This window comes from Helicoverpa armigera, chromosome 23 (genome assembly GCF_030705265.1).
Source record: "Helicoverpa armigera isolate CAAS_96S chromosome 23, ASM3070526v1, whole genome shotgun sequence".
Taxonomy (NCBI): domain Eukaryota; kingdom Metazoa; phylum Arthropoda; class Insecta; order Lepidoptera; family Noctuidae; genus Helicoverpa; species Helicoverpa armigera.
In genome coordinates this window covers 10,017,954-10,038,802 of record NC_087142.1, presented here as the reverse complement: position 1 = coordinate 10,038,802, position 20,849 = coordinate 10,017,954, and the positions used below count along the sequence as shown (strand labels likewise).

The following is a 20,849-nucleotide window of genomic DNA, read 5'->3' as shown; positions in this document are numbered from 1 at the left end:
GCGAGCCACGCCGATGCGCTTATTTTGACGTGCTTTCATTATCGATGCCATGTTTAGGTATGGGAGGAGAGAATGCTAGGCTTTTGGAAGCGATGTTTTTGGCGTGGAAATAGAATATTGCTTGGGTAATATAGCATTAGACACATCTGATTCTGCTCATTAAAAAATTGATATCATTTCGATAGAATGATGTTTTTAACCCATTTTTGTTTTAAATACAAAACATGTTCACGGTTTTTGTCAATTGTTTGCTCGTGCGTACCGAAAGGTGTCTTTCGGAGAAAAACTGAGTGGAAAATGCGCCAGTGCGAAAAGGTTGTATTAAAATTTTCCCAAAATATAAGCTTCCAATCCAACAGTTAAATTCTAGGGCAAAAATGATTAAAAAACAGTCACACATCACCTCAGCTCACTATAGCCTACATAAGCTCTACCAAGAACACTATTTATTATTATTTAATACAACTATCTCCAACATTACCTTATAGCTATGATAGCTAGCAGTATACCCAACCCTTACTACAGTGCATGGAGTGCGCTAGTCTAAACAAGGGGGCGGCGAGTGCTACAAATTGAACTATCGCAACTCGCGCTAGTAACTAGCACGCCAGGGCTGACACATGCACTAGTGTCGTAGTAAGTACTAGTAGTTGATGTACTTATGACATATCCAGCTGTTGGTAGTGCTACAATGTAGTCTTTTAGTGGAAATAAATTGTATTTGCTATATTTATCTAAAGCTTCAAATGCTTATGAAGAAATAATGTCTTTATTCAATCAGATTTCCGTTATTTTCATTTTCAGTAAGGTAACAAAGTGGATGGCAACAAAATTGTGATTCAGATAACTTTAGACGGTTGAATCTAGTTTCTTAAACTTCACCTTCCGTTAAAGCTTAGTCGCCATCAAATATAGGATTATGATTTCTAGATTGAGATTAAAAATAAATAAAATTCAACGCACAACTCATATCTGCTAATCTACCGAAGACAACTGACAGCCCTAAACCACATATTAACATAGATAAATCGTAGTACCAACAAACTGGCGATTGACGCAATAAAACCCGGGTTAGCATTGCCATCATTAATCCATATAAATTTACTTGCTAAAAATAAATTGGCAACCCTAAGAGACACAGCTGCAACGGCCAATAGCTTATTGCTTGGACGTTCTACGTTTGAATTACATCTCGCAAACTTATTAGCGCGCTCCCAAAACTAACATATCCTCCTTAACGTTCAATTATAAGGTATAAATTCGTTCGCGATTCAGTTACTGGGTTGCAAATAGAGTTGTACTCGTCTCGATTAAAACGATAGAAATGCAAGGCAATTCGATATTAGTTATAGTGAACGAATGGTCGCAGGAATGCGCGATGGCGATTGACAAATTGTGTGCGTTTGTGTTGTAGCTGCGGACTACTTGAGCTTTCTCGACGTATTTATGTGTGTTCATTGTACACTGGAAGATAATTAGAGCTGCGACGATATAGTTCGCTCACATTTGCAAATGGCCTTCTTAATCCCGGACAAATGGCAGACTCTGCAACGTTTAGCTAGAGCGAGCTTATTGCCAATGGCTTGATGTATTTATTTGCCCATTATACTTGAAGAAGTGCTGCTGTGTTTCTAATCTTGCATAGTTAATGGATTAAAATTTAAGTAATCTTTAAGTTTGAGGCACCAAAGTTAAGTAAAGTTGCCTGAAATTACTGTAGAGCATTTCTAACTGACTACACACCAAACCAAAGCGCTGCGCTGCCTGTCGCAATTCAATAAACCGCCGAAAACTACAAAATCAAAATAAAAACAAAGCAATAACGCATCAATTGAGGTCCACCATAACTCTGTACATAAAACTTAAGTGCAGCAGTTTGCGAGCATAAACTAAAAAACAAACATACGGTACCAAGTGATAAAAACACAATACGATGACTAACGAGTAAGAGCGAGCGCACATCACGCGACTTTGCGACTTGCGTCATAAAATGCGCAGGGAACAATATCGCAGCGATTTAGCAATTCGAAGAAATTGTATAATTTGCAATAGATCGTGGAACATTCTGTTTAACACGTATTGCAATTATATTAATTAATAAATTGCCGTTTGACTCACAACTTGAGAAGCGATAAAATGTTATTACTTACGACATTCGTACCTAATACCGTACGCGTGAAGTTATAAATATTAATGATTGTAAACCCATATATTAATATTAAACGCTTATTCTGAGTATGCACACGATTTCTGAAATATACTTGTGGTGCAAATAACGATGGAGTCATATTAATTTACACAATTCCTAAACTAAACAGAGAGGAGTCATAAACACACCCTAACGAATGTTCGCGCCTACGGAATCTTTCAACACATTTAATAACATACATTCATGCAATTGTCGTCGCATATCTCAGTCATAATTATAGACGTGCTTGAAATACTCGCCACCCTATACGTCCAGACTGATTGTCACCATATTATCCTGCAGATAAAACTAAAAAACAAACAGTAGCTGGATCTTAAGTGATTCACGGGTGGTAATTTTAACCAGTGCTGTTTTTATTCATCGCAGTAAATGGCTACATAAAAAATCGTTCACAAAAAGTCTGCAGTATGCGCCGTCTCTCACTAAAACAATGCACCCATCTGCGTCCATTGGCGTACACTAAAAATTATTACCCTACCCAAAACGAGAGCACATTGTACAAAGCGAGCCTGACTAATCGACGGTGATTTACAACATGACCGGGTTATATAACCTCGTGAACTTCGGAGAATAAGTTGAAGTTGTGTTTATTTACTCCGTGTGTGGTATCCTAATGGATGGATTTAGTGACCAGTTACGGAGAAGTTCGGTTCAAAGTAAATCGTGGTTATTAGGTCACTGTAGTTTATGATTCACTTGACGTGCAAACGAGTTTGATTGACTGCAGTTATTACAGTTTAATGAGTTAGGAGATGATTGTGAAAGTGGTTTGTAGATGGTGCGATGAGCGCTGCAAACTTTTAGTCGGCAGTTGAATCGGGCGGAAAGGAATTATAGTACGCTCTCACAACAATCTGGCCTGTATCAGACAGACTAAAAATTTTGATTGATTGGATTCACGATTACTCACTATGATTTCAACCATCTCACTAGTCAGTGCTTTTAAGCATTAATCAAAATGTTAATAGCTGCTATTTTTTTAGAGGCTCTGCAACATATTCTTACATAACTAGTTTAGTCAGAACAACAAAAATCCTAACCAACTCAAACCTAAATTGTAACATATTGAAATGTTGACACAAAACCCAATAAAATCCATCGCACAGGCAAGTTTATTAACTTTTATTTTGTACTGTCATGTTGTTACCCCGACGGTTTCATCCCCCCAATTAAATGCAATGAAAACGAAATTTGAATACACCACGGTAATGTTTGAGTTAGGGGAGGCAACGGCATTTACATTCACTGCCTAATTGAATTGGAACTAATAAAACTGTTGACTCATTATGGCCTGTGACAACCTTATTTTTGTGACGGTAATTTTATTTAACGCCTCCTTTAACGTAAATTATGATTTACAGTTTATAAACTAGGTTTAATGAATTTGATTAATGGATTCACAGGTTAATTGATACGCTAACGCTAATGATAGTGAACGCGTTTACGATGGCTTTCATTTTGGCAGCTATTTACAGCTCGACTCGGCTGATATCTAACTCAAAAGCTTGATATCAAACTTTATCACTTTGTCTACAAAAACAATGATATCTAACAATCGTAATTGGGGCTATAAATTAGCATAGGATATCTCACCTTTGGCAAGTCGGTCATCATCCCCCCATCCCGGCGAGTCCTTCGACTTTGGCACGCTCAGGTTAAGCGGCTGCTCCTCACACTTGTAATACACCACTTTGTCAAACTCACTGTCACTAGTCCTCACACTCTTCTGCAGCAACTGTTCCTGCAGCTTATTCTTATGAACACTTATTAAGTTCCTATCAACTTCCGAAACTTGCACACTCTTCTCTTGGTACCCAAAAGGCTTTTTCACGTCGAAATTTATTTTAACATTCATCAACTGACTCACTGTTGACTTCTTAGTTTCGCTACTCTTATCTACATTAGAAAGACCTAAAATATAATCTATGGTGTGCGGCGTCGGCTTTTTCGGTGGTTTCCCGTAAACATGTGGATGCCATGATGGTTCTGACACTTCGTCTTTCTTCTCTTCAGTTGGTTTAATTTCTTCATCTCTGGCTTCACAGGTTTCTATATTAATATCTGACGCGTCTCGTGACTCGTCTATAACTAAATCTTCTTTGTCATCTTCTACGTTGATCTTCTCGTTTGGACTGAGCCTGTCGTCGGCACATTGGTAGAAATTACTATCATTAGTAAAGTTCTGGACATCTATGAGTGTGTTGTCTTCCTGGTGGGGGGTGTATGAAGATACTACAGTTTGCATTTCTTGTTCTTTAGTGTCGTCACTCATGTGTTAGTCTTTCAGTTTGTGCGGAAATAATACATGTTTGTTTATATGATTGTATTAGTGCTAGTTTGGTGGCGTGGGCGGCGTGTCGTTTGATGCTCTTTGATGTCGCGCGGTGTTGTCGTGCGTTTCCTGCAACAAACACATCAGTTCACATTATTGAGTGTTTGATTGAAATGAATTATGCGGAAATTTGTTGAGCTCGATTAACTCGATGATGTATTAGTAGTTTTATCTTGTGATGATTGAATAGATATATCGGTGTTGGAGCTAAATCGTATTGGGGATTTTTCATCGCGTTAATTTGTCGACTCATATCATAATATGTTATAATGATAACCATCTCGTTACTAACACCAATCGAACTATTTATGCAAGCCAACACTACCAGCTTAATCATGAATATTATACTGAAAACAAAGGCATTAATACTGAATATCCACTATCCAGTTGAAAACAGTTACATAACATTCACCGTGATCCATTCAGTTCACAAAACTCTAATAAACACGGGAACATCAACAGTAGCCACAAAATGAATTAAACGATACACTAACAGCCCAATAAACGGTTCGTGCTCTATCTCGTAGCGAGTGGGCTCCGCGCCCCACGCCCCGGGCCCCGGGGCCCCGCGCCCCGCGCCCCGGGGTCCCGGGAACCCCGCACGCACACCGAGACACAGGATCAACTGATCGGTAAGCGCTGATTGATTTTTATTGGAATCACATATCAAGGTTGTCGCTAGTTCACTGCTGTTTGTTTCTATTTGTGCTATATTTGTAGTGCGTATTATTTTGTTGTGTGTGTGTGTATAATACTTTCGGTTTGAAAAGGTTTATTTTATTATCCTTTAGATTTCTATGACAATATACTTATATGAACCCCTAGATAGGTACTTTAATTGAAAACAGTTTTACAAATTGAGTTTAATTGAGATAAATTATTTCGTACACCATCTTAAAGTAATTTAAATATTTTAAATACCCTTATTGCAAGAGAAGAATTTTAAATCGAAATGCGTTAATGTAGATTTTCCTGTTAATAGTCAATTAAGTTGCGTTTAATCATTCGCAGTAATCAGTCAACTGGGACAGTCCGTATCACTATCATATCGACGCAAAGATCGTATCTATCGGATAATTAATAATGTACTAGTCTTATGACCTGGCCTAATAGATTATTTACTAGTTTACCTATTTGGACCTACTGATAAATGAATGCGTGAGCTTTTATGATCGATAAACACATTAAAAAAGTAGGGGTGTAAATGTGCATATATGCCTATTAGATAATCGTTAGGAAAAGAACGAAAATTCGTTGCGATTTGCTCTATTTCACCTACAAAGATTTTATTATAACACGTTGAAAACCATACAAAAATCTCGAAGTGTGCTTCGAGCCTTAATCACACAGAATGATCACTTCATCCAACACAATATCTAGAACAAATATTGTAAATCAAAACTGCGACAAACTAAAAATACATCCCCGCAGTACCGACAACATTTAACAGTTATCAAATAGAAAAGAAAAGGCTAAAAAAATAACTTCGCGTGACAGCCCTACGTAGAAAAACTGAAACAAAGCACGACGACACGACAACGATACAAAGCGATTCGCAACGTTACGCAGCGATCTGCAGCGATCCGCAGCGATTTTCAGCGATACGCAGCGATTCGGAGAGATTCGTAGGTACTCTCTACATTTTTGCGCGTAACTTTTTTGTTATTATTGAGTAGTGACCCGGACCTGCCCAAGATTTTAGCATAAGGGTTAAATTGGTTTTATGTGAATGGAAATAAAAATAACAGTGAAAAATCTACAATTAAAAGTATAAACTTAATACGTATTTTATAATTTGTTCTAGGATTTAAGATAACATAGAGTGCGCGTTCCCTTGTCTGTGATTACATCTCTAAAATATTTTTGTAACATATAACAAAATAAATGGCCATATACCAAAAAAAAAACAAAAGAAAATGTAACCAAACAAGTTCTAAGTTATTTTCCTCTATTCTAAAACCATAACATAAGTATCGAATAGTTTTGACAAACGGCCCCCTATTTTCCCCAGTCGTCAATCTACCTCGTCTTGAACGACGGCTAGTAGTATCATCCCCGCGGTCACTCGCCCCTCGCTAATCTTAACTACCCCCAAACTCACCTGAGCTCTTGAGGGGTGATATTTTATTCTTCCATAGATTTTCCTTTTGGAGTGCGGTTATGTGTAGTTATAAATATCGATGTGGTTTTTATTTGATAGTTGTAAGGAGGTTTTAGAAGAGAGTGTGTAGTGTGAATAAAATTGTAATTAGCTTAACTTAAACATCGCTTTTTAAACTCTGTAAAATAGGATTTTCCGCGGTTTTGTCTTTATATATTAATTAAAGTATCAAAATCCTGTAACAATGATATCTCTACACCCTAAACAAACAAACAAAGATACTAATAGAATACTTAGAATAACCACCACATGTAATCCATCCACAATAACACTACAATTAAAACAAATGAACACACAATTTCGTAATTAGAACTTAAACAAAGCATCAACAATTTAACGTTAAACAATTAATCACCAACACATTGTGATATCGAATAGCGCAATCGAATGGACTCGATATAATCGCAACAATCGAATACTCCTAGATCATTAGTGCGGTGACGCAAAATGTTAACGTGAGCGATAAACGATTGATCCGCGGTGAAAGTGAGCGATTTGCTTATTTTGTAGTAATTACCTTCAAATAGTGCCTATTTACTGGTAGCCAATTTAGTTAATACATACAGCATAGATTAATGTTTGATTGATTTGTAAGTACCTGCACTGATATTATGAAGTGGAAACATTATTTTGTTCATTTGTAAAGGCTCCCATAGTACTGAACCGATTTGAAAAATTATTTCACTGATGGAAAACTACACTATCCTCAAAAAAACATAGGCTACTTATATTTCATCCAGGTACAGGAAGGAGTTTTAACAGAACTCGGGTTAAACCGTGGGAAATAGCAAGTTTTTTATAATTTGGTCATTAAATAAAAGGGTTACCGTACCAAGAGCCCAATGCCATCAATTCGTTCTGTAGCTTACATAACAGCAGCTAAACTCAATCATGAGCTACAACTCTACTAGGAATGGCCGCCTACATAGCTTGCTCATTTATCTAACTTGTAACTAGAAAGGAGGCTGTATACTCACAAAATTAATAAGAATATCATCTATCAGTTTTTTGGTTCAGTTGACAGTGATGTCAGTCAGTAAAAAAGAGGCTGTTTTCCCATATTATATTATTTCCATAACTTTATCAGCTGTCATCATCTTCCGAGTCTTTTCCCGACTATGTTCGGTTTGGTGGCCTAGTGGACAAAGAACCAACCTCTCGAGTATGAGGATGTGGGTTCATAAACATTATCAGCTGTCAACTGCACAAATTAATCGGAAAAATACCACTATATGTACTTATTTTGGAATGGTGAAAAACAGGATTAATAACTATGACGTTAATGGTTTTACATTGACAGATCAAAAACATAATTTTATATACTTTCGGGGATTAAGTTTAATACCTTTAATCCTATTATTTATGAGTGATTGATGATTATGTTATTGGTGCCTATTGTTTATATGTAATCTGTTTTGTCTTTTACACTGAAAATAATGCTAATTTGTAATAATAATTTGTAATAATAATTTGTAAATTGATTTTTAGGTCATTTCGGAAAACTAAAAGTTAACAGGGTGTAAGTCGAAATCTATTTATTAATATATACTCATAAATAAATAATTAAAATATGGATCCCATTTATTGACGTAACGTCTCATAAGACTAAAATAAACAACATTTTAAGCAATATTATCATTAATTACCATTCTTAATATGATTGATTACACCTATATCATTGCAATCATTAACTTTATCTTCTACCAGTGAGTATTCTCCTCAAACTCGCGGAATACGTTAATGCACATCAATTTAATTATTACATTATGCTTACATACACACTACTGGATTGACGTCAATCGCCATAGCTCTATACAAACATACGTAATTAAACCACTCATCACACACACTAAAATCACCTTTAAATCAACAATAATAAGGTCTAAATTACACTACAATAATCTATTAAGTAGTGTGTGACGATAGTGACCAGTTAAGTGTAGGATTTCAAGAAATTACAGCTAAGTTAATAGTTTGTTTGTACATTTAAAAGTAATACGCATGGTTTTGTGATACTAAATATTTGGTTTAATGACGTTTGTTTAGCTAATGACGCAGAATTGTCTAACGGTGAAATATAATTTTATGTAATTCTTATGCATAAGTTTGTTAAAACGTATTTTAATTTTTAATAAATTATGGATGTCTCCTATCCCTGACTCAGATATCATAAACGCTTTCACACTTCCTACTAGAGATAGACAGCTTAACTTTATTCGGTTATCATCAAAAAGCTTAAAAATTCTATGATCAAAATTTTCCAAAATTACATTGACCACCCAGAACTGGCTGATCCACAAAAGATGTACTCTATTTTAATCTTTCATTGACATAATTATCAAATTAACACAGCGTCAAACGATGCGATGTCAAAGAAATCAAAAGAGCCATCTGGTGTTTTTATTAAAAACAAATTCATTGCTTTCATCAAAAACATATGAAAATGCAATAAATTAATTTGGTATATCAAAGGCGATGCGACAGCCGCGGAAATGTTCACAATTAACACAAACGGTTTACGAACGTTTCTGAACGTCCGCTGTTTCATACGAACATGTTTCCGAACGAAGCTTTCGGTGTTTACTTCTCAAATGTGTAATTATTTCATTATAAATTGGACGTTTCCCGTAGTCTTCTAACAGTATTTCAAAAGAACTACTTTATTGCGAACTATCCAACACTATATGAGTAAATATAAAATGTCATTTAAACTTAAATGTTTTCCTGTGAAAAAAAAAAACACATTAGGCATATAGTAAGAGATAATGACGTTGATATCAGCAAGTAATTTGGATTTTTGATAGTGAATGCTCTTAATTATAATCTCCTGTCTAGCGCCACAGTTCGAAGCATTTAAGTATAGATAGGAACACTTAGTGACGGCAAAAATGTTCATAGAACCTGTATACTTAATTCCTACAAATTAATGATAGAAACTGAGAAATATGTACAAAAGTTTTTAAGCCGAGCTACACCACGGGAAAAACTAGTACCTAAGTATATCTTGAATAACCTGCGTCAATTACTGCATTTATCTTACGGATACTAATCTTATATTGGAATTATGTTCAATATGGCAGATAACAGGTAAAATCAATGAATCATTGCGATATCCTACGCACATCAAATTATTGTTGAACTTGGGACATTGTATTACGCAAATACATACTTACTTGCAACAATAGCTATAGATACTAAAACTAGATATACGTGGCTGTTACAATATTAGGTATTAGGTACATAGGTACCTAATAGTTTTAGTAGAAATAGCTTGTTTTAGTACTTAAATACATGCAGCTTTAACTTTTTATATTTTTGTAGAACATAACGAATTTTCATCAAGACGACACCCGTTCTTTTGTCTTTTATAAAGCTGGTTCCGTTTTCTTTTATAAACTCCCCCCAAAAATGACACGCAATCAAACCAGCTATAATTTAAACTAATAACCATCGACTTTCATGTCAGTCTTACCACGTAGTGTCGGTGACATCAAAAGCCCACACACGTCGGCCACTTCCTCAAGCGAGAGCGGCGCCTCTAAAGTCATCGCACATAGATACATGGCTTATTGGACGGAACTAGACCTGTTATGGTGTCCACTCGTTTTGATGTTCATGAGGGTGACGAAAATATTTTGATTTTTATGAGAGGTGTTGGATTAATTTTGGGTGACAGCCTAATTTGGCTAGTAGACCAGATAAGCGTGAACCAATGCTATGCCCATGCTAACTCATTGATAGAGTTTTCAAATAAACTTCTTTATACTATTTTCAAAAGCGGTTAAGTTATTTTAAACTGCGCATAAGTAAATGTATCGCAACATTGGCATAAGTCAGGGATATCCAAGATATTCCCAGTATAAGTAGAATACTACAACCTTTCAAAATATGAATATTTCACATATTTGTTAACTAAAAGTCTAAAAGCTTACGCTTACTATCCCTACATAAAACTATAATTCCACCAACATCGCCATGTCCTAGTTTATGATTGAGGCCACAAATTACAGACCGCATCGGCACAACAATGATTATTAATAATTTGATCAAAACAACGAAAACAATTAAACGAAGCCACATGACGGACAACACATTACAATGATCATATATTGATATGTTATCGAAGGTAAATTATTAAAGCTCTAAATAAATATTTGCGCATCGATATGGTTGTTTTAATTACAGTGTTGTGTGTAATTATCCTAGCTAAAAAGTGGTATCTACATCGTTTAGTATTGTAAAAAGTAAACTTATCTTAATCCTCACCAATCTTACTCTTACTTTCACGCCAAAACTACACAACAAATTGAAGATGTTTTCATTCACCTTCATTGGGCCAAGATACTCTTAGAAAGAACTTAACTTAGTTAAGTTAAAATTGTACTGGCTTTACCTGGAACTGAACCCACACACGCATACTTGAGAGGTTGATGCTTTTACCGCGACGTATCGAATCATGCATCATACAATAATATCTGCACAAACAGACAGCTGAATAGAATAGGAAAATCAAGTGAAAACTCACGCATTATATTTGTCCGTCGACCTGTAAATGTGTTGAACATGCCTGCCGCCATATTTCTTTTTATTATATTCTCTTTTACCCCTTATTCGTGAAGTTTTTGTGGAAGCGAAGTTGGGATTTGAGTATTGGTTTTCCTTTACCGAATTCTGTAGAGATTATGAAGACAATTTTAATGTTTTATCATATAGTAAAGTGCTGCAGGATAGGTATGTTATGTACATACTTACGGAAAAGTCTTTATTATCTTTGAAATTTCTGAAATTTTCTGAGAAATTGTTTAAGCATTAACTTGACTTTTTAGAATTCATAAAATATGCGCATTGAAATCTCTTCCTAACTGTAGAAAATATTGTATACCTCTTAAACGATAGTAGAAAACTATTAAACGGTTAGTTTAAACGGGCAATCAGAATTATTACCAAATCTAGCCGCCGTGACTAATATTTACACATTTCCATTTACATGTTATTTAGTATTTAAATTACTTTATCGCAAAACATGGATAGAAACAAGTGTGTATGCGAAATTGAAACATTTATGATAGGTTGTTAACAAAGTATCTATTTAAAAATCCATTTCCTATTAAAACCTTATACGAAATTGATTGTTGTGAATGTCACATGAGCGCTTACACTGAATCGTTTTAGCAGTCTGCATTACCCGAACAATGCACATACATACATACATACATATATCGCAAAGTAATAGGTATTAGTTTCTTAGCTACCTGAATATTTATCAAACTCGATTCGATTCGACTCGAAAGACAGCGAGTGTTATACTCGCTGTTTCATCCGTACCCGTGTACCTTGCCTAACCTAGCCTTTTCGACTAATCGTCTGAAATATTTTATTATCACATCAAATCAATAAAGTCCCTGAAATAAGCGCGTACAGACAAACAAACTTTTCACCTATAAATATTAGTAAAGACCTTTAAGAAATATAACTTAGGCGCCAAATAGTCTACAAAACAAATAGAGCATTAGACATTTAAATGGCATCAAGCAGCGACATGTAACGTTTGTATTCGCAAAGTTCTGGGAAAGCGAACGCGCCATTCAGAGCCGATTGAACTTCAGTCGGTAAGTAACCACTACACAGCGGTTCGGGGAAATTCGTTTAGTACTCATACAACTCTATTACTTGTGACATGTGAGGTAATTTTTGTTTCTGTGTTTTCTTTTTAACTGACTGCTGAGAAATTGTATGTTTTTTAAGGGTAGATAGTCCGATAGTAAGCGATTATGGACATCCGCGGTGCAAAAATCACAACTGTGTTGCAGGCCTTAAAATCACTTTCATCTAAATAAAGTATTGAAATCTGAAGACATTTCATCTGAATTGATATTTAACATTCAAAATCGCCTAAGAGGAAAATACCTTCAAAGTGAAACTTCTGAATGAAAATGTGAATTTCTCTTCGCTAAATTCAACTAAGCACAATGAAAGGCACAAAAAATAGTGTACTGTCACTGAATAATTTTCCAAAACTTACACAATCTTGGACAAAGTATGAGATAGAGACCTGGGTAAATACATAGGCTTTTCCTTTTCTAAAAATTCCCAATATGAGGCTATTTGGTGCAGGCCGAACTGTCAACCACCTAAAAATTATCTCCTAGCTTAATTGATATTTTTATTGTCGATCTTCAAATGTTACAAAAAATATAGGTTTCAAGAAGGCTTTCATTTCTGAATACCTCATATTATGTAAATACCCCAAGGTCCATGTATGCAATTAACGTGAAACACGGCCGGCAGGCGTCGCTAGTATCACAAATATTCGCTTGTTTTCGATAACATAATCGCGGCCAATTATTGTTTTATCGCTTAATCTTAATACTACAAGAGAGGCTAATCGATAACTTTATGGATTTCCAATAGTTCGCCAAACATTATCCGAATGTAATAGTATTAGTTATTATTACAAGATTTAATGGTTTTTCCAAATTATTCGAAATCTCTTCTGATTTACAGCGCATTCACACCGGCGGATTTTCCGTGCGTAGCAAACCCGAGCGTAAGTATACGCATCTGTCGCGCGGGTTTTTCACATAATTTTTGTTCTCTATTGTTTGGTTTACGTGCCCAGCGTTTTCGCTCGGAAAATTGAGCAGAAAATCTGCCAGTGTGAAAGCGCTGCTAAAGGAACTTCTGTCCAATCTTTAATTTATTATTGATTGGTTTGATTGGTTGATCTATTCACGTGTTACTATGTCTATTATGACTCAACAAATAGGTTACAAGTCTTAACATCATTGTCATTAGCTTAATATCTTTAAATATTGATGTTTATCAATGTATGAGTGTTTGGAAAATAGATACCTAAGTCGTGTTGGAACTTACCTATTTTCTTATCAAGTTTATGTTATTTTTGAAAAATTAAAACTAGATTAACATAATGAAAGTAGGAATTAATCATCATTAGGTAAAAGATAAATATATTAATTAAAGTCAATGTGGGGTCCGGTCAGTGATTAATTAGAAAATAATGCAATTATGGTGATAAAGTTTAAACAAATTCAAAAAGATTTATCAAAGCTGCAATCTTGTACAGATTGATTCTCCTTGGATAACTAAAAAACTTTGTATTTGTTATAAGCCAAGATTTTAAACCATTTGAGTAACTTTAGTTTTAGATCTATCTAGATTTAATTATCTTCTAATAAAACACCTAAATACATAAAGGTTTATAATTTAATACCTAAGCGGCGCTAAATGCTTCTGCTACTTGTAAGAAAACTGTTTTTGTATTCGCAAAATCTACTCAGTACATCAAGAGATTATCCCCTGTAAACTGCTTAATTCTATAACTAAGCTTTTTATAATATTAGTTCCCATAAACGTTACAATAATACCTCAAACTTAAAAACGATTATTCAAATTACGCTGATAAATCAGCACTTTTCAAACGCCAAAAACAAAAGACAGCCCCCATAACCCTTCAGCAATTCCTATGGTTTTACTGGTAATGTGTGTTTTTAAACATACATTTATAAACATCATGAACAAACAAACAAACGACATTGTTGCGTATAAATTTTAAAATACAGGTACTCTCTAAGCGACGGCTAAGTAACCTGTAACTGCAGGCCGACTTAACATTGACAAGTGGACATAAAAGTTTGGTGAAGTGTCGCCGTCACTAATTTCAAGTTATCTTAACCCGTCGCCGCGCGGTTCATAGAAATGTAGAACTACTTTGTTTACTTAAGTTACGGAGTAGCTTTCAAATGTAGCTTAAGAAAGTGTTAATTTCTAAGTTAGAACTAAGTTTTTCTTTTTTACACTTCGCGTTTTGAAGACCTATAATATATAGATAATGATTACTTCTGCATGTAATTAGATTTCTTTTACTTCATTAATAAGAATAATGACAATTGTACTTTAAAAGTATAAAACTATCAGCTTCTCAATCATAACAAACAATTAATTATTAGCTAAAAATAATTACAAAGACAAATTAATATTTGAACATATGTCTTTCGTCTTATTTTCATCAACTTCTACTATCTTTAAGTATCAAACGTTTTAATACAAATATATTAACACACGAAAAACTTGAATCAAACAAAAGTTTTTCATTTTATGAAATAATTAATTTCAACTTAATCACAAAATAAAATATGACCATGTAATTTAAAAAATCCAAAACTATAAACAAACCTGCAAAATAAATATTACATACAAAACAAACTTTCTCCACACAAAAAAAGAAAACAAAAACTCACCTTTACGCGTAATCCGTGCAACACAACACAACACTCAATAAAAATACACAGAAACAGTCACAGATCATAAATGTCAAACGTCAATTACACTTCCGATAATGAGCGCATTGTGGCGGGAACGGAACTAACGAGAAACGAAACGTGTTCGCTCCGACGTCACGTTGTACTGGCGGCTCGCGGCTGTGCCGTCCCTGTGTGCGTGCTCGTCGCCACGCGCGCCGCTGTGTGCGTGTGCGAGGAAGATAGCTAGCGAACTGTTAACTCGGCGATCCTCACAGTTAGACTAACTCACATCCAAATCGCTTAATTTTATGAGTTGTTGCCTTCTCCACCCCCTCGCTGGGGACTCGCGACGTGACTTTGGAGACGCGTCTCGCGGGATACAAGTTTTGATAGCGGTTTGAAGATGTTTGTTTGCTATTATATTAATCTAGTAGTGCTTGTGAGAAATAGAAATGATTTGATTGCGAAATCTAGCCCAAAGATATTAATTATTTTATGTTTATGTACTTAATAAGTAAATTAGAGAGAAATTCGTAACGACACAAATAATTTTTTATGTATTTAAGATAACACAAAATAAAAATATATATTTTCTTAAACATGTCCATAACTATTAATGCTTAATCTTTGATCGTGTGAGAGGAGGCCTGTGCCCAGCAGTGAGGCGATAAAAAGACTGTTACAACAATGTACATAACCAACAAAAAATTAAACGAACAAAAATAAGTAGATTGAGATTAAAAATTGTATCACATAAAACTATAACAATATTTGAAGCGATATAGGTACATTTGAAACATTACCATACCTTCTCCACCCTTCTATTGATTAGGTATAATTAATAAACTTCAATTGGCGTCACAAAATAATTAAAATCATTTACGATAACACTATTATCACACTTTACTACATAAATTTCACCTATCTCAATCGATAAAACATTTTCGCTTGCTCATAATACTTAAATAACATGTAAAAATATTCGATTAACCCTCTCAATATAACATTAATGATCTCTGATATGGACGATTACTGGTAATCATCGAATTATCATTTATATATCGCGATAAATATGAATTTGATTGCTGCTATAATTAAAATATTTCGTAAGATAGCTAAACGAATTACTTATCAATAAGTTTCCGTTACATAATGACATCGGAAACCAATTAACTCAAAAAGTATTTGTTTAACAAACAAGGAAATCCATTTAAATTGATATGATAATGTTAAATTAGACTCAGTTACATTTTATTATAATTTAACTTTAAGGCAAACAATCAATTAAAAGATCGATTAAACTGCGATAAAATAATAAAAAGCATAGCAAACACCCTAACTAACTCTAATTGCTGGTACATTCTTATTTAATGTATTCAGTTTCAAATAGACAGTTTCATCACAACTTTCAATTACTGTCTTAAAAAGAAAAAATATCACCTCAACATTACAAACTAAACGCAAAATATAATTCAAGCCACTTCAATTGATACCATTACTAAATTGGCTAATACATAATACTAATTATTCAAAAAACCTTTTATTTACATAACATAAAAAAAAAAACAAAAGTTATAATAGCACCCCACTACAAGGTCACAGCAAGCAAAGCATTTAGCACCGGTACAGTAGCAATAACTCAGCGCAGGAAATCACGTCATCGCTCTATTACAGCGCACACATGCGCGCGCACGCACACTGTGACACGTGTCTGTGTGAGCTGCACGACTGACGACTGTGGAGGCTTTGATTTCGTTTCATGGGGGATAGGATTTGGGTAAAAAGATTTTTTGGTTTTCGTAAGTGTGTATGGAAATCTTTTTGAGGTATGGTTTTTAAAACGCTTCAGGTAGAGGGGTGACTGAAAGTTTAAAAAAATATTTTTTAATGTTTACATTCACCTATAAGTGTTATATTTGAAAAGTAAAAAAATTCATGAAAATACACTCTATTTATAATCTCCCGAGTCTTTTCCCAATTATGTTGCTGTCGGCTTCCAGTCTACCCGGATGCTGATGAATACCAGTATTTTACAAGCTACTGACTGACCGCCTCCACCCAGTTACCCGGACAACTCAATATGATAAGACACTAATAAAAAACAAACGATAACAGTCGCAATACGGTAAAACTGGTAAGCTTTATCGTAAGCCGCCATCATATAAATGACTAATCTTTTTAACACCACTGCAATCAATAAAAACATCAATCAGCAAAAACTATATTTTATCAGTAAATACACATCATTTGCGTATCCTTTCCTCAATATAAAAAATACAAAAAAGCTAGTTCAATAGTTTCGGAGCCTTCGACGTAACAAACTAACAAATAAAAAAAATGTTTAAAGGTTTTAAACTTTCGCGATTTGTACACATATTTATGAATAATCGAGTCTTAACCGAGATACTGTACATAAAAAGGACAATACGAAAAAAAATAATTTTATATAAGTACAAATAAACTTTAATTAATGAAAAAAGCTCGCACTACAACCAGTCGTTCGTACCATACCGCCTAATTGTGCCCGCCATCACATCGCATTGTTATTACTATGTATCCATTTGAAATATTAACGTTACAAGTTACAGCCTGTAACGTTATACGTATCACTCGTATCAATTGTAACGTTACGCGTATCACTGCAACGTGACTTGTAGCACGTTACTGCAACATTACGGATGTTTGATTAAGTGACGCATAATATTTAATTAGTTGGGACAATTTAATTTTGCCCATTTGCTGTTGGGAATAATGAGGCTACTTCGGTTAGTTTTGATTTGAGGTTTAAGTAAATAATCTATTGTAATTAAATAGTTAATTCGTATGCAGTTACAGTGTGGAGAAAAAACCCGCTCTATTATATCTTAATTTTTTCGTATTTACATTAGAAATATATTTCAATAAATGCTTATTATTGAAAAAGTAACTGTACCATTTCTAATATCTCTTAAAATACATTTAACTTAAATAATATCCTAGGTATATTAGTGCAACAAACTCTCTGATAAAGCTATAAAAATACTGAACCCTAAAACGTTCAATTAATTGTCAATCAGCGGCTATCATTCATCAACATCTTATCGACAATCAGATCAACTCAGTTTACGGCTCCATTTCAAATTAAACTAACTTTATTAACTATTAGCATTAATAGCCAGAATAAAAATGAACCACGGTTTAATTTCCTTCAATAACGGAAGCACTTAGCGTGCCCGCAGACTGCAAACTTTTAGTCAGCCGATAGTTTGCTTGGATCATAAATCAATATGAAGATGAATGGAAGTACGCATATTACAAAGAATATGTATTTAGACGGGTTTTTTTAATGACGTCAAAAATCATCAAATGGCCCGCTGTTGGTTAGCAGCGGTGAGGGAGTGTCAGACCTGACTAAAAACCGTCGTGTTCCGTCGTAGGCCTTTCATGTACCAGGGTCGCGGTAACTCTTTCGAACAATCCCGCAGCCCATTTAGCCGGTATCAGACCGACTGAAAACTTTGATTGGAATCATGACTTTCTTTAAAAAATATTTTCGTCAATCATGGGGTCAACTGTCGGGCGACTGTTTAGTGTTCAGTGTGCTCATAACGTTACCAGTTTAAAAGAGGTGTAATGTGTTTATAATATGTACGGGAAGCCTTTCGGCTTTTAGACCGGTTAATTAGTTTTAGATTTATTGATTATGTATGCTAATGATGATTAATTGAATGCTTATTTTTATTGATATGAAAGTTAGGTGACTTGTCAAAAATGGATTTTAATGAATTTTAGTATCGCTTACATTAAGCCGGTTGTTAAGCATTACCACATTTTAGTGAAAGTATTATTATACTTTAACATAGTTAGTATGCGTTAGTGTTAAAAATTGAAAAATAACACGGAAAGAGCGGAGAAATAACTTACAATAAAATAGCAAAAACAACATAACATTCCAGAAAAAAAAATAATTTAGAATAATAACTTTGTTAAAAGCCGTGATTTCGAATAAAGTTGAAAGAAAAACTTTTTGATTCATCATTTAATCCATGACTCAGAGTCAGTTAGCAAAATAAAATGACTATGCCACTCAGTGGAATCCACCCTTATCGTGAAAACCTACATCCGGAACGAATTATTTGCTCTGTCTGGAAATCGAACCTATCGATAACTATAGAACCTACAAGTACATATATTAACCAGTGCGTCAATAGAGTAATATCGTTAAATCTATACCGGGTTATGTAACAAAAGGAAAAAAAATGATTGTTTGTAATGGATACTCTTAAACTACTGGCCCGATTAAAAAAAATATTTCGACATTAGAAGGCTACATTATTGGCGAATAACATAGACTATATTTTAAGGCTCGCTTCGGGTAACAGTTCAAACGGGAGGTGATTGAAACCGCGGGAAAACGGCTAGTTTATACTAAGTGTATAGCTTTCCAAGAATAGATCACATGATTATAATATGCTTTATTATCAAATTGATACTCTCTGTGTGAATCATTTAAATCAAGTGTAATCTACATTTCAGATCTTATTGTAATCTAATACATACTTATTGGTTCATTAATTTCCTTATCAAAATGATACTTAGTTTCTTTGCCGATAGTTCTAAAAGATGATGTAATTTTAACAATTAACTTTTAAGACTTATGTAACAAAAAGATTCACTCTTTTTATCAGGGTAATTTAAATACAGGTGTTTTACCGATATGATTACACTATGAATTATCGCATAATTTTAGACTTACATTTGACAGGCTTTATCACAGCCTAACCTAATTACAAACAATAACAAGCTAATTCAACTAAATCACAAACACAAACGTCGTAAATCGGTGTAAACCAATTGAATTGTTTCCATAAATTGCATTAAACCAATTAAATTGAACTGAATAAGCCGCGAGCACATAGGGTTAGAGTATTTACAAACGTGTCTACGTCACAGATTACTGTCTACGCCGTAGCGCTACGGCTGGCTGGCTACGCGCTACGAGCTCGCTCGAGCGTAGCTAAATTGTATGATATTACAATGCTGGGTTTATTGAGATTTATTGCTAATGTCGTTTTGAGTAAAAATGTATCTTAAGTATGTAAATATAAATAGGTATACATATAACATTGTATTTTAAAGAGTACCCGCACGTTGCAGAGTAAACAGAAGGCCGACAATTGAAAATTTGTTTTTTAAGGAAAATGATAATTCTTTTCAAAGTTTTCAGTGGGTCTGGTACCGGCTAAATACCTGATGTTTGTAATGTGTGTACTACCATTCATCTCCATACCGATTTATGAGCCCAAACAAACTATTATTAAAAGTTTGCAGTAAGTGGGTACTCTAAAGATGCAACGTTCTAACTTCTGAAGTAGCACAACAACATTTAAATATCCTCAAACGGTAAGTTTTTTACTATTTCACATCACGTGTGTCAGTTTACTACCGAATGTCTCAAACAGAACATTTTAATAGACCATAAGGTACAAACGTTGCCGCTTACTTGGCCCATTATAATTCAAGAAAAACCCATAAATGGTCATAAATTATGGGTAGGAAGTCATTTATGGCCCAGCAACTTGTTGAGTCAATTCTTGTGTGTATTTACTAATGTATGTTTTTGGTTGTAGAAGGACGGTAGCTTGATTAACTTCTTACAATAGTTACATCAAAATACAAGTTACTAGATTCACCGCTCGCATCCAGTGAACTACTCTCATCAACTGGAGAAAAAGCCTATGTCTGTCATCAGGTTACCACTTATTGTTCCGAATTTCGTCTCAATCGGTTCAGCCCATCAAGCGTGACTGCGTAAAAAGTGTATACCTACTCAGAAAAACCTAGAAATTGGTGTCAAACTATCGGACTTTGTTATACTTTATCGTCTACGATAGAATGAAGATAATA

At 34.5% G+C, this 20,849-nt stretch overlaps 1 protein-coding gene across 2 annotated transcripts in view; it reads right to left on the bottom strand.

Annotated features, from left to right (window-relative positions):
* LOC110378665 (homeobox protein engrailed-2-A) overlaps window positions 1-20,849 on the bottom strand; it is a 75,186-nt gene that overhangs the window by 45,782 nt on the left and 8,555 nt on the right. The window contains exons 1-2 of one of the 2 annotated variants that reach the window (XM_021338027.3): window positions 14,961-15,263; window positions 3,803-4,610 (exon numbers count right to left, since the gene is read on the bottom strand). In XM_021338027.3, coding sequence (XP_021193702.3) covers window positions 3,803-4,481 — 679 coding nt within the window. In that variant the 5' untranslated portion in view covers window positions 4,482-4,610; window positions 14,961-15,263. Of the gene's footprint in view, window positions 1-3,802; window positions 4,611-14,960; window positions 15,264-20,849 lie in introns of those variants that run through there. The other variant, XM_049837518.2, reaches the window with a different exon arrangement.